The following is a 14022-nucleotide window of genomic DNA, read 5'->3' as shown; positions in this document are numbered from 1 at the left end:
GGTGTTAATTTATTTATTGTTGCCAGCACATAAACGAGTTGCAAGCCCGTTTGAACCAGCCATTTCACCATTTTAGTGTTAAAATCTGTCAAATCAACAGCATGAGTAATAGTTGTTCCTATAGATTGTTTGTTTTGGCCAGACACAGCACCTGTACCATCAGCTCTGAGCTATAGTCTGCACACAGACATCCGGTTGTACTGTCTTGTGGTAGCTATGGTAACTTCAAACCGCACCAAATGTTCAGCTCACAGTGTGAGGGCATCGTGAGCAAGGCTCCACTTCCATCCCTGTATAAAGAAAACACACACATTCATACTTGTACATTTGTGAAGACCTTCATGGACATAGTACATTACCCAGCTCCCTAAACTCACCACAACAATCCCAACTCACTCCTTAATCCTACCCTTAACCCAATTCTAACCCCTTAAATCCAAGTTTTAACCCTCAAACAATCCCTTGAAGTTGTGAGGACCATCCAGAATGTCCCCACTTCACGATATGTCCTCCATTCCCTAGCAGAATGAATATTTTGGGATATGTAGCCAGTACAGGAATGAGATAAGACGCACACACACACACACACACACACACTTACACAATCCACATTACTTTCACCGTCTGGACAATTTTCGGTTAAATGGTCCTAAAAACCAATATTATTCTGCACACTTGGAGTAGTTGTCTTTGTTCTCTGAGTATGATAGGAGGGGAGAAAACAAACAAACTAACTTAACGTAATCTCAAAAATCTCCAAAAAGGCTTGTTTGATATTTATAGTAACAAAACAGACTTTTTCTGCAGCAGGAGATCTGGTGACGTAATAAAGTTTAGATGACCAAAGAGAGGGAAGGAATACAACCTAAGCATGTCACCAGTCCATTATGGGACGGACACACACACACACCTACACACACACACACACACACACAAACAACGGGCTGTAAGTCCCTAATCAACCTCATCTGCATGGTTTTGGACCGCAGAGTTGCTATGGTGAGGATGTAGATTAAATCATTTTATGTCAGCATTACATCTTTAGGCACAGCATTAGCCTAGTTTCCAGTTCCTATTTATGTTCTGACTGACAAACAACTATAAAAATAAGCATGTCTAGAGCACTGTTCAATGACGCTGTTACCATAACAGCTAACTATTGAGCACACTGAGGAGGAACTGCTGACGCTTGTTTCAAAGATTTTTATAAATATTTGACACAAGCAGGAAGGTTTTTATATCTTTTCTGGACATTATTTACCTCCAACTGCAGATTTGTCAGCTGTGATTTAAAACATTTACAGAGGACTGTTTTTCTTTGTGGAAACTGTCGGAAGTGTTCTGTTAGGGAACATTTCCGAACTAGATCGGAAACTCCGGCGATATAGCTGTCAAGGTCTACTGTACAGCCCTGATGCTTGAGAGCAGCATGTCTCCAGCACATCAAAGGCTTCCTTCCCAGACCCCATGACTATTGGTTTTGGTTTCTATGACAACTAAGTTGAACTATAAGTTGACTCATCTCTCTCAAGCTTGGTGGAGAAAAATAATGTGCCCCCACCCCCCAAAAAATCCTTCTCTGCAAAACTGAAACACTAAACTAGGAAAAAGGATCATTTGCTTCCCCCAAAACGAACATTTAATTCAGACAATGGTCGAGACTCATACGCATATCTCACATGTCACTGAATATGAATGTCAGTTTAGGAACAGATCCGATGAGGCATCCAGGAAGATTTTTGCATTTCCAGGCAGACACTTGGGGGAGGATTCAGATGATGGACGGGCACGTAGCAACAGTCAAAGACTCCAGAGTCCATTCATAGTCTTAGAAAATGCTGGATCAACTAGTTGCAGCCATGGTAACGCGGGGATGAGCAGAGCATTGAGTACTTTCAGAGATGCGCGGTGTGGCGCTGCCTGCGAGCTTTGTGACGCAGGTTGCATTTGTGCGTATGCTTCTACTGTATGACAGGAAATACAACAGCTCTTCTGAGGATAATTACAACAGATAATAATCTGGTTAGAGGAGAAGACTGCAAGAGGAACCGTAGCCACTGAAGCAACGTGGACGTTAGAAAGTTCCTTTTAGCAGGGAGAATCTGGCATGAATGGGTAATTATTGATGGAAGCTCATGGCTGCTGGGTGAAGCTGCATTAGGTGCGACACATTTATCAAGCAGTGATCGCACCAAATAAATGGGATGCACCTCCATCGCTGGGTTAATTCCTGGCCTGTGTTTTAAATGTTTAAGTCAAAATTGATAAATATCTTTCTTAATAACCTCCCTGCCACCTTTCGGCTGTTGCTCCCATGTTCTGAGTGTTGCACCTTTGTCTTTAAATCTTTACACGGCCTTTTTCGTAGGACACAATCTTGATTGACTGGCTACTGCTGGGGAAAATTAGAGGATGATTAATCACAACTGTGATGTGAGGGATTGATGGCATCGGGTTTGTGATTTATCACTATTAGTTGTGATGGCGGGAGTCAGAACAAGAGGTAGTGGGTGGTATTGTGGATAGATGGGGAGCAGGTTAGAGACACTTCATTCTTTTTTTCCCAACATCACCCCTTTTAGGAAAGAGTTACTGCTGTTATGTAAGGGAGGGATGAGAGCCTTCCTACATGCTGAAACGCCTGCAGAGTCATTATATACGTTAGTCAGATCACTGCATCTCTGGCCCCTAGATAACCTCAGATCTTTGCTGATAACTAATTTTGCCATTCTTCACACAAAGAGTGAAAAAGTAATCATATGCTTAATCCGTAGCGATGCGTTCATTCAAAAAAACCCACAAAACAGTCTGAGTTGTTCACATTTATCACACTCTCCACATTTTGTTCAAGCCTATCAAGAAGATCTCTGTTGGTTCTAAACATAGTATTGTTCTTGGCACTGACCTAGTAAAGGCTGTGTGATTTGGAGATAGCCTGTAGGCATTTTCTCTCTCATAGTTTAGAGCAGAGCTGGATTTATACAACAGTAGCAGCCTATATCACAGTATCCTCTGATGTCTCCGACAGGATTCTGTTAGCATTTTGTTATGCTTTAACGTTGTATTCGATTAGAATGGTGCACGGCCTTTCCCAGCGGGCAGTAAAATCAGCCCCAGGCCTGAATTCGAAGAAAGAAAGAAAGAAAGAAAAAGAAAGAAAGAAAGAAGAAAGAAAGAAAGAAAGAAAGAAAGAAAGAAAGAAGGAAGAAAGAAAAAGAAAGAAAGAAAGAAAGACCTTGGGTCACATGTTTCACATCTAAAAAGTGGGAAAAGAGCGTTTTGGTGCTCACTGATGTAAGTTTCTCCTCTTCTTCCTGGAACGAGCGGCATGAACTTCCCCAGATACTTTGAGGGGAGGACGGTGTAATCCGCGCGCTGATTTGCCGCGAGCATCACCTGTTTCGCCATCGACACTGGACGATAACGTTACCCCAACGTTAGCGCACTGGCGCACGCACACGGCAGTGCGCGCCCCGCTCCCTCCCTCCCCTCCCTGCATCACAGCCTGGCTGTTGCCATCACGCGTTCACGTAATCTCTCCGTGGACGCTCTCACTTGTTGGAAATGCTCGAGGATCAGAAACCTGACTGGTTACAGACTGGTTCCGAAATCCGCGGAAGGGAAAAGTGAAACCGCTCAAGAAGAAGAAGAAAAACAAAGAAAGAAAGAAAGAAAGAATACCAGAGGATTTAAGTATTGATCACTACCAGTTGACTTCAGTGAAGGTAGGAGAAGCTCCGGTCAGTCACTGCCTGTCGTGTCGGTGTTGTGTCATCGATTGGGAAAACTTGAAACAATTTGGGAAAAACGTCCTGGAAGCCGGTTGATAGTTTCCACGCTGACCTGCAGAAGCGCCTGGTGCGCAAAGGCAGCGACAGCGATTCTCAGATGATCAGTAAATTTAGAATAATAATAAGAAAAAAATCTCAATCAGTGTTCATGTGAAAGGTTATTTGCTGTTGTCAGTGAGCACACTTCGGCGTGTGAGCAGTTTTTACATAAGACACACTCTTGGTGCACCCAGACTGCAGCATCTCTCCAGCAGCTCCCATATATCCCCAGTCTCACGCTGGCTCTGCCTTCTTCTTATTTTGTCTTCATTTCACGCCCAAACTGCTTGCAATTGGGATAACCACTTTCTTTCTGGATACAGAGCCACCTCATAATACCTCCAGACGTCAGACTGCGTGAATATTTTTAGAAGTTTTTTGTCCACATTTCATTCAGTTCCTTGGAAGCATCTTGGAATTTCTCCCAAATCTTTAAGCTGCACAGACTGCACATAAACTGGGGAAAAGGGGGGGGAAAGTTTGGGAAGCTCTGCAGCACAGTTTGATGCAGAACATCACGTGACAAACTGACAGAAGAGATCTTGTTTTGGATCCTTGGCTCTGTAAAGGAGCAAATGTGTTATAAAGCACAGAGTAGTTGTTATAACTGTAACCATAATCCAGATTTGAACGTTTACGGTGAACAGAAGCAGAGCAGAGAATGTTGCTGCAGTGCTGTTTCATGGTTTTGTCTTCCTCTCTAAGAACGGCCTTTTCCCCTCAATAAAACACATTTATGTGTGTTTAAATAGCTTTTTCGTCCTTCGTGCAACAGCCTTTCCCTGAGCAGGTTACCTGACATGTTTCACTGGGCTCCAGCCACAGTCAAGGGAGTTCAATTAGTTGGGAGAAAACAAGACCCTTCTCCCTTTTCGGAAAAGGTGCAAATGTGAAGCAGGGAATTATTTCTCAGGAAATGACTTGAGTTGGTAATCTGGCTGCTGGCCTCTGGCTCTAGTGACGAGATGTTTTTTGCCGTGCAGACGGCACCGTGGCGCATACAGTAACACATGGTGACCATGGCAACAAAACAGCATCAGAAGAGGCTGGTCGGATGATGCTCGCACTGCCCAAAACAAAGAGATGAATGGCGGGCTGAAAGCTTTGCGGGAGCACAAAAGATCTGATTCATACTCAGCAGAAACCTCATCCCATCTCTCCGAGGCAGAGGCGAGCGCATCTCCGTTCCTGTCTCATTTTGCCATCCCCGGGAAATCGGAAGTGTGAATTTATTCCTCGCTTTCACAGTCGGCAAGAGCGATGCCTCGACCATAAATGAGGCATAACAGGCTTTCAAAATTTGGCTCGAACGTCATTGGCGCCATCTGCCCCTCGCCGCCAAGTCTTTTCCTTTAAAAAGGTGCCGCCGTGGTCAAATCCACAGCTTTCTCTGGCCTCATGTCCCACTGATGGGATTTAGTTATAACTACGTTATCTTTATTTCACAAAACAGCACCAAAGCACATACACATATGGAAATAAAAAAGACATGCTATCCTATACTTCCATCAGTGGCCCGAGGATCTGTGTTAGTCTGTGGTCTCTTCAACTGCATTTGTATATGGTTGAAGATTTAGTTAAAGCACACATTCTCACATTTCTCTCTTTGTGGGGACTTTTGCAGAAATATCCAGCTCCTAACCCTCACCATCCCAGCTAACCCTGATCTAAACCCGATTCTAACTTCAACCTTAACGCCACATCTTAACCTTCAAACATTCCTTTGAAGTTGTGAAGACCAGCTAAAATGTCCTCCCTTTCCAAAACTGTCCTCACTTGGAATGAGTATTTTGATACTCAATATGGAGATGACACACACACACACACACACACACACACACACACACACACACACACACACACATACACACACACACACACACACACAAATCTTGGCTTAAGAGAATTCAACACTTTTGAGAACTGAAGAAGTCTCTTGGATACGAGGTGAAACGTCTTTGAAAAACCAACAGAAGTCCAGTTGATTTCTCTGAAGCCAAGATTTATCTTCGACCTGGATAGAGAACATTCATCCACACGACACAACACACACACACACACACATGCAGAGTCCAAAACCAAACTTTAAAATATGCATGAGACACGTGCTCTGTTCCTTCATCCACCTACACCTTCAAAAGTAAAGTCTAACTGAGCCTCACCATTAGATCAGTCATGTGTGATGGAGTTTCAGTCTAAATCTGCAGCCCTGTAAGTGATTACTAGTTGCTTAACAAGTTCAAACCACTCTGAGTTACCCACAAAACAAGTGATGCACTTTAACCAGTAATTACTACCCGACTGAAACGCAGGTGAGACATCTTCAACAGACGCTGTGTCATGAAAATAACAAGTCTATTTTTCTGCCGCGTCTTGTGAACTTGTGAAGATGCATCAGCAAATGTTTTCCCTTGAAAATTATTGTTTTTTGTTTTTTTGTTTTTTTGTTTTTTTTAATGTGAGACGTGTCAGCCCGACTCTGATATATGAATAGATGAGTGGAAACATCAACGCCCATGGGCTGAATAGCTTTTAGGGCTGTTGGAGTCCTGCTGCTAACGTGACCAGGATGTGTTGTTCATCTCCTGAACATCATAGAACATGTTTTCATGTAATAACTTAAGCTGATCCTCAGAAGAAATATGCATCTTTCCTGGAAAGATGATTATGGGGCAAAAAATAAACCCAGCACTATTTCCATGTTGTTTTGTTTCTCTGGTTATTATTGTCTGGTTTCTCTGGCTGCATAGATGAATCGTCTGTTGTGGATCCTAAAGTCTGCTGCTACCCCTGAAAGATCTGGATCAGGACTCGAGGGCTGTGCTTTTATTTTCCGATCTGTCTCTGATTTGATTTTCTCATTTCTTTGACAGCAGTGTTGGCCTGTGGTGTTCCACAAAGGTCTGTTCTGTGCACCTGTCTTGTCTCTGTTTGTTGCTCCTTTTGGTGCTTTCTAAACAACACATGTTCCTTCCAGTGCACATAATTCTGATAACTCTGATTTTAAAGCCCGAAATTAAAGCAGTCATACAAATGTGGAGAACTGATATTAAATCCTCTGGGAAAATTGCCCATTTTTAATTAAAGGATTTGTTAAATCCCTCTAGGAGATCTGCAGCGCTCTGGATTAGAAACAAAGCTTTTACATTTCATTTCATGAGGAATATCTCATTCTGATCTTCTAACTAATAAAGCTAAAAGATGATTCATCAGATGCTGTGGAGCTTATTAGGGTAACTTGACCAAAAACTGCGATGCTGAATCCAAACTGCGACAAATAGTTTCTGTGTGACTGAAATTAAATATCAAGCAAGGTGCTTGTAAATGAAATGGTTGACTGTCTGAAAATTCTGTCTGCAGCCTCAGAATACAGGGTGTGCTCTTTGTTCGAGTAGTTAGTGGCACTCACTGACCCTGTTTCTTCATGTTCTTCTGTGTGCAGGCCTCTGGAAAAAATACAGCCTTGAGTTAAAACGTCTCAATGCAACTAAAGAATGAAATTAATGGATTAGAGTGGGGGCCCTCCAGCTGCTCCAATTGCACCTTTAATAAACTTTAATAAACAGGTCTGAGTAGGACAGGACTATTACAAATGACCAGGGAACTTGGGAATAAAGGAAAAAAATGGCGTTGCTGAAAACATTGAAATTAGTCAAACTCTATAGCGTTAAAAGACATTTTCTGGAGCTAGCATTGTAAGCATTAGCATGGTCTCAATTCTGCTTCTGTTATCCCGTGCAACACAACTGAAATGAGTTGTAGGCAACTAGCCCTCTCATTTAACCTCAATAACAGAACATTTTACAAAAGATCCACTTTATAATAACGAAAGCAAATTAAAGTTGTGTTCAATTTTGAACTGATTCACAATTTTGCTCTAAATTGTGACCATGAATCCAGTTCTTCTGCTTTGCTTTTGTAACTCTTTTGTGGATGCGGATGTAAGGCAGGTGGATGCCTCACATGTGTACCCTTCAAAAGAAGGCTGGAATATGAAAAACACAGTGCTAATATATCATTCGGTTAAAACCTTGTGAACTGAAATCCCGTTCGTCCCCACAGAGATTATTGGCAGAGATCCCATTTAAGGAAAAGTTTGTGTTGTAATTTATGCTTCATTATCTGAGCTGATTGATTAAAAATCACTGCAATCTTGATTTTCCTCCTACATTATCATGTGTTGAGTGCTTCTCTCAAGCTTCCCTACCCTTCTCACTCTAATAAACTAGTTTATATGCTCTATTTGTTTAAAGAAGATCTGTGTAGAGACGTGAGAGTAATGAGCCCCCTCGTGAACAGATGCACAGCCAAGTTGGGACTATTTCCCATAATAAAGATCTTCCGGATGAGGAATGGCTGTAATGCAAAGGTTTTCAGCTGGCTTCTGAGTTAAGAGAAGATTAATACCTATGTGAGGAAAAAGCTGCTTTTGTTCCTGACTGAGATTCCAGACAGCAGAAATTCTGACTCCCACTCATCTATTTTGGCTGTAACTTATTCTGTGGGGCCTGAACAGCATCCTGGTTTCCCAGTGAGAGCTTAGTTATGGGCTGGATATGGTGTTTTAGTGGGGGGCTCAAAACCCACAATCCAAATGTAAACATTTGCATGGGATGCATCCAAAGATATGTCTGTCTGTCTGTCTGCCTGCCTGCCTGTCTGGATGGGTGGATGGAGGGATGGATGGATGGATGGATGGATGGATGGATGGGTGGGTGGGTGGTTGGATGGATGGATGGATGGATGGATGGATGGATGGATGGATGGATGGATGATAGATGGGTGGGTGGCTGCTGGATGGATGGATGGATGGATGGATGGATGGATGGATGGGTGGGTGGGTGGATGGATGGTTGGATGGATGGATGGATGGATGGATGGATGGATGGATGGATGGATGGATGGATGGATGCGTGGATGGATGGATGGATGGGTGGGTGGGTGGGTGGATGGATGGATGGATGGATGGATAAATGGATGGATGGATGGATGGATGACTGGATGGATGGATGGATGGATGGATGGATGGATGGATGGATGGATGGATGGATGGATGGATGGATGGCTGGATGGATGGATGGATGGATGGATGGATGGATGGATGGATGGATGGATGGATGATCAGAGAAAACCCAGTACTGAAGCGGCAGCTACTCCTGATAACCCACAGCAGTTTCCAATGTTTTTTTGTCCCCCTGAAGAATACAAGGCTACGATTATCAAACGAGTTCAGAAACAGGTCTGTGGTCGATCACATGTGAATCAATCCCAGTTCTGTCCTACACCTCCAACTTTAAACGATCAGAATTCCACTCATGTCTCTCTGTTATAATTCAAGACAAGACAGACGTCTCTGAGGCCGATAACTCCGGGAGACGGCACCTCGCTGCTGTTTCTGTTTAATCTCTGTTTGACATCTGAAAATAATTCACCCCCACCGTCCCTGGAAGCCTTCCATCAGGGTGGTGTGAGGTGTGAGGCATTAATAATTTGATTAATTCTCTGAGCCTGTAAATTTGGCACCGGAATGTGCTAAAAAACTTCACGTGGGTGAAGATTTACTGAGTTTATTGGCCTACAATCATTCAAGGCTTTTTGTAAATATATATTGATAACAATTTTATTTAACTCTAACAACAACAGTCAGTAATTTATATATTTATTAAGCGTTTTTACCTGATAGGACAATATTCCCACATTAGAAGTCTATCTGGATTTTATTTTTTTGTCTTGCCAGCAATATTTAACAATCTAAAAGACATTTATCCTTTCTTTTTCACCCTGAACTCTTTCCTCCTCACTTCTCCTCTTGAAAAGGCTACGGTTATAACCCCATCAGGTCTTTACACTATTGTAATAGAGAGTAACATGTTTCCTGTCGTGTTTCTGCCTCCCGTCCTTCAGTAAATGATCTTCAGTCGGGGTGAGAACTGCAGGCCACCGAGAGAATTTCCTAATAAAGACAGAGATTGTCCTTCGCCGGGCTCGCTGCCGCACAGTTTAAACCACAGAAAACCACAAAAACCCTCCTGCGCTGGTTCAGCTGCAGAGTCGAGGGAACCGACTCGTTTAGCCCTTTTTTATGAATATAAAGTGAGAAAAGCAGCGGCTACAGTGGAGGGTCGAACCAATCTGAATACTGTAGAAAACAGACGGATGAATAATTGTGCCGCTGCTGCAGTGCGAAGCTGACCCGGCGCCGCGTCAGAGGCTCCACCGGGGGAGTTTTGCTGATTGAGATCTTATTTCGCATTCGTGTTGTTTCGTTTTTGCTTCCACTTGAAGTGACTTTCTCCCACAAGTTTCGATTCGATTGTTAATAGGGTCGCTTGTGTTCTGGCAGGAAGCTCCCTGGCGAGGGCACGAGCTGCCATGCCATTTGGTTGTCTGACACTTGGGGAGAAGAAGGATTACAACAGCCCCTCAGAGGTGACCGACAAGTATGACCTCGGACAGGTCGTCAAGTCGTGAGTACACCCACATTGAAATGGGAATGTTTGGCTAAAAAAAGGTATAAAGACACCTTCTTTCTTTTTCTGGCAGAGAGGAATTTTGTGAGATATTCCGGGCCAAAGATAGGAACACCCTGAAAATGTACACCTGTAAAAAGTTCAACAAAAAGGACGGACGTAAAGTGAGAAAAGCTGCCAAGAATGAGATAATGATTCTAAAAATGTAAGTGAAGCTGAAGGCACCTCATCACAGAGGAGTGTTGACTGGATGCAATATTAGTAAAACCATCACTGAAATATTGAATATTATTCATTATAAATGAAAACGGTTGTAATGGTTCCTCATGTCTTCAGTCTGAGAAACTGGTTTAATGAGGTAAAAAAAAATTTCCATTTAACAAATCTTATTTTATTATTTAATACCAGCAAAAAGGAGTTTGGTCATATAAAGTAAAAGCAAGTAAAGCAATTAAAGCAATTAAAGTAAAGCAATGATGATATTATTATGTTATTAGACATTTGCCTGTGCTATAAAAGCATTTACGAGTTGTTCTTTAATCACTCGGAAGACTTTGAATGAGGACTGTGACTGGGATTATTGCCTATTTTCACCTCTCCTCCTACACTAAGCCCCCTCATTTGTCCCCTCACCTTTTTTCCCTCCATTCTAAGGGTGAAACATCACAACATCCTCCAGCTGGTGGACGCCTTTGAAACCAAGAAGGAGTACTTCATCTTCCTGGAGCTGTGAGTATTGGAAGAGGTTGAGAGGAAAGGCTGGCAGATTTCCTCTGCTCGCCAACTGTTCTCCTGTTATCCGCACGCGACTCGCTCTTCATTCAGATGTTTCCTCTGCCCAGAGCTACAGGCAGAGAGGTGTTCGACTGGATCCTGGACCAAGGGTACTACTCTGAGAGGGACACCAGCAATGTCATGAGGCAAGTGCTGGAGGCCGTAGCGTACCTGCACTCTCTGAAAATCGTCCACAGAAACCTGAAGGTGAATAAACGGCAGCGCTGACATCACGGGAAAGAATGGGAGCATTTTACCACCTACTGTGTGCAATCTTTCTCTTTTAACACATTCAGTTGGAGAACTTGGTGTACTTTAATCGCCTGAAGCACTCCAAAATCGTCATCAGCGACTTCCAGCTGGCAAAACTTGAAAATGGCCTCATCAAGGACCCCTGCGGGACTCCAGAGTATCTCGGTAGAGGCGTCTCTGTCGGAGAATTTGCATCTCTATCAATAAAAATTCAGATCAGTGAGTGGATAATGTGTTTTTGCTCGCAGCTCCTGAGGTCATCGGGAGGCAGCGATATGGGCGACCCGTGGACTGCTGGGCCATAGGCGTCATTATGTACATACTGTAGGTGCCACCCGAGTCACCCCAATGACTGAGGCATGTGTTGATGGTGTAAAACATGTCCTGTGACTCTGCCCCATCTGTAGATTGTCTGGGAACCCTCCTTTCTACGACGACGGTGACGAAGAGGACTCAGACAGCCGCGATAAGAATCTTTTCCTGAAGATCTTATCAGGGGACTATGAATTTGATTCACCTTACTGGGATGACATTTCAGATTCTGGTGAGAGATAATAACATGTGCTTATCTTTATTTCTGGTCCAGGCTTAATTGGCACAGAAAAACACCAATGTGATGGATTTTCTTATGTAAAACCACTATCTAAAGCTATGAGAAATGTTCTTTACACATTTTCGACGTTCCTTACTTTCTTTGTAGCCAAAACTTTAGTGGCGTCGCTGATGGAAGTGGACCAAGATCAACGACTGACTGCACAGGAAGCTATTGCGCACGAATGGTACAAAAAAAAAAAAGGAAAAGAAGGAAAGTGACAGGTTACAAGTGAAAATCATAACATTAACCTTCCTCCCTATTTGTCCAGGATTTCTGGAAATGCTGCTTCAGATAAGAACATCAAGGATGGGGTTTGTGCCCAGATAGAGAAGAACTTTGCTAAAGCCAAATGGAAGGTACAGCTAATGGATCACAATGCAGAAGCAAACTTACAATATTTGGCCTTTAATACCTATTTGGGTATTAAATCAATGATATAAATAAATCATTTTCTTATTCAGCCCTTGTAACCGTGTGCCTCAAAGTTTCTTCACACTCGTGTCGTTACATGCAGAAAGCTGTCCGGGTCACCACCCTCATGAAGAGGCTGCGGGCCTCTGAACAGGGGGACACTGGGGCCTCTGGTCTTGCTGCAGGGGCCACTGGAGGTCCACCTGACCCCAACATGCCAGGAGGCAGCCTCCTTGCTGCCAGCATAAAGACCGCCCTCAGCGAAAAGGCCGCCGATGCACAGACTAGCACCATCCCCTCGCTCCCTCAGCCCCCTGCAGCCCGGCCAGAGGAGCAGCAGCAGCAGGCGCAGCAGCAGCAGCAGGCGCGGTGCAACGGAGACGTTCCCCAGATGTTGCCTCAGAGAAAAGGATACTGAGTGTGAAACACGCGTGAAAGCAGGACGCTTGGCAACAAGCACATGTGCAATCCAGCCTATAGGTTCGGCATAAGGATAGCACGCTGTTTGACGATCTCCATGTGTGCAGACTTGTGTATTTCCCATCATGCATTTCACCAGTTTTGCCTCCTGTACTGATTCAAGTCTGTTAGATAGTATTAATCACACCTCCTTGTTATTTGTCTACCAGTCCCTTTAAAGCTAGTCGCAAAGTAGCTCTTCGGTTGTTTCCTTTTCCCCTTAAAACTGTAAGAAAAAAGGGAAAAAAAATCCTCTGTGTAATTTTAAAAAAATCAACTCCGCTTATGTCATCAGCACATTGTAGATATTGTGTTTGTTTGTTTTAACAAACTGCTACTTTTGAGCTTCAGAATGCTTCATAAATTCATCTCTTGTGACTTAAAATTATGAGTTGAAAGACTTACTAAATTAATTGCATCAGATGTTGAAAGTATGCAAATTTGTCAGCAAATGTCAAATTTTTACAAGAGATTATTTTCTTAAAAATATTTTAATGGCTATTTAGGTAACGGTCACATATATACAGTAAATTAGTGGATCTTAACACCCAGATTACATTTAATGGTATATAGATAAATCTTAATTCCTTAAAATTTCACTCAACTTACAATTTTACGGCAGCAAGAAAGCATATTTTTTTAAGTTGAAGTGCCTTAATATTTGTTGCAGCAATTTTTTGTAATGTTCTAGAAGACATTACTTGATTGTGACTGCTTTCTGGTTTTATTTGTGTTCCTTTTAGCAGTTTTTATTTGCTGTTGGCTTCAGTTTTTCTGCTGCTGTTTTGATACTTCTGTCCCAGCATTGTGTGCGGTGATGTTTAGGCTGTTGTTCTTGTGTTGTCACTTGTAATTAGTAAAATTCAGAGTTTATATAGCTGAGTCCATATACTGTACCAGTATGTATATCTGCAGTGTGTACCAGTGTTCTGTTTTGTTTTTGTTTTGTTTTTTAAATTCCATGTGTAGTTAGCAACATTTAGCTAAGCTAATAGGTTGCTATGCTTGTGTATGGATAAAATAATAAAAGAAGCAATAAAATTATTGCAAGAACTGTGGTAGATTGTCTGTATTATTGTTAAAGAGGATACGATGGATTTGACACACACATTTTTACCTGTAAAATGTGCAATTTTAATTATTTGAAAGTGACAGAAAGGGACGGCACATAGATGTGTGTGGAACATCAATGCATCACACTTCTGTTTGATTAAGGTCAATGCATGAAAAT

General features: G+C 42.6%; 1 protein-coding gene across 2 annotated transcripts; it reads left to right on the top strand.

Moving 5' to 3' along the window:
* The first annotated feature begins 3429 nt into the window (after positions 1-3429).
* Positions 3430-13849, top strand: LOC130524572 (caM kinase-like vesicle-associated protein). 2 transcript variants are annotated; one of them, XM_057030826.1, is made up of 11 exons: positions 3430-3725; positions 10178-10297; positions 10374-10505; positions 10955-11029; positions 11143-11281; positions 11371-11491; positions 11575-11650; positions 11734-11870; positions 12027-12105; positions 12190-12277; positions 12436-13849. In XM_057030826.1, exons 2-11 carry the CDS (start codon positions 10203-10205, stop codon positions 12748-12750), a joined length of 1257 nt encoding a protein of 418 aa, XP_056886806.1. In that variant the 5' UTR covers positions 3430-3725; positions 10178-10202; the 3' UTR covers positions 12751-13849. The 2 variants fall into 2 exon arrangements, with proteins under 2 accessions (XP_056886806.1, XP_056886805.1); XM_057030825.1 differs by having other exon boundaries at positions 3447-3725; positions 10174-10297.
* The last annotated feature ends 173 nt before the right edge of the window (positions 13850-14022 follow it).

Source organism: Takifugu flavidus, chromosome 4 (genome assembly GCF_003711565.1).
Source record: "Takifugu flavidus isolate HTHZ2018 chromosome 4, ASM371156v2, whole genome shotgun sequence".
Taxonomy (NCBI): domain Eukaryota; kingdom Metazoa; phylum Chordata; class Actinopteri; order Tetraodontiformes; family Tetraodontidae; genus Takifugu; species Takifugu flavidus.
Note: the sequence above shows the minus strand (reverse complement) of the source record. Positions and strands in the feature narration are given on the sequence as shown.

Coding starts and splice junctions, on each gene's coding strand:
- LOC130524572 (XM_057030826.1), top strand. CDS start 10,203: ATGCCATTTGGTTGTCTGACACTTGGGGAGAAGAAGGATTACAACAGC. Junction 11,651..11,733: donor GGCGTCATTATGTACATACT/GTAGGTGCCACC, acceptor CCCCATCTGTAG/ATTGTCTGGGAACCCTCCTT. Junction 11,871..12,026: donor GGATGACATTTCAGATTCTG/GTGAGAGATAAT, acceptor CTTTCTTTGTAG/CCAAAACTTTAGTGGCGTCG.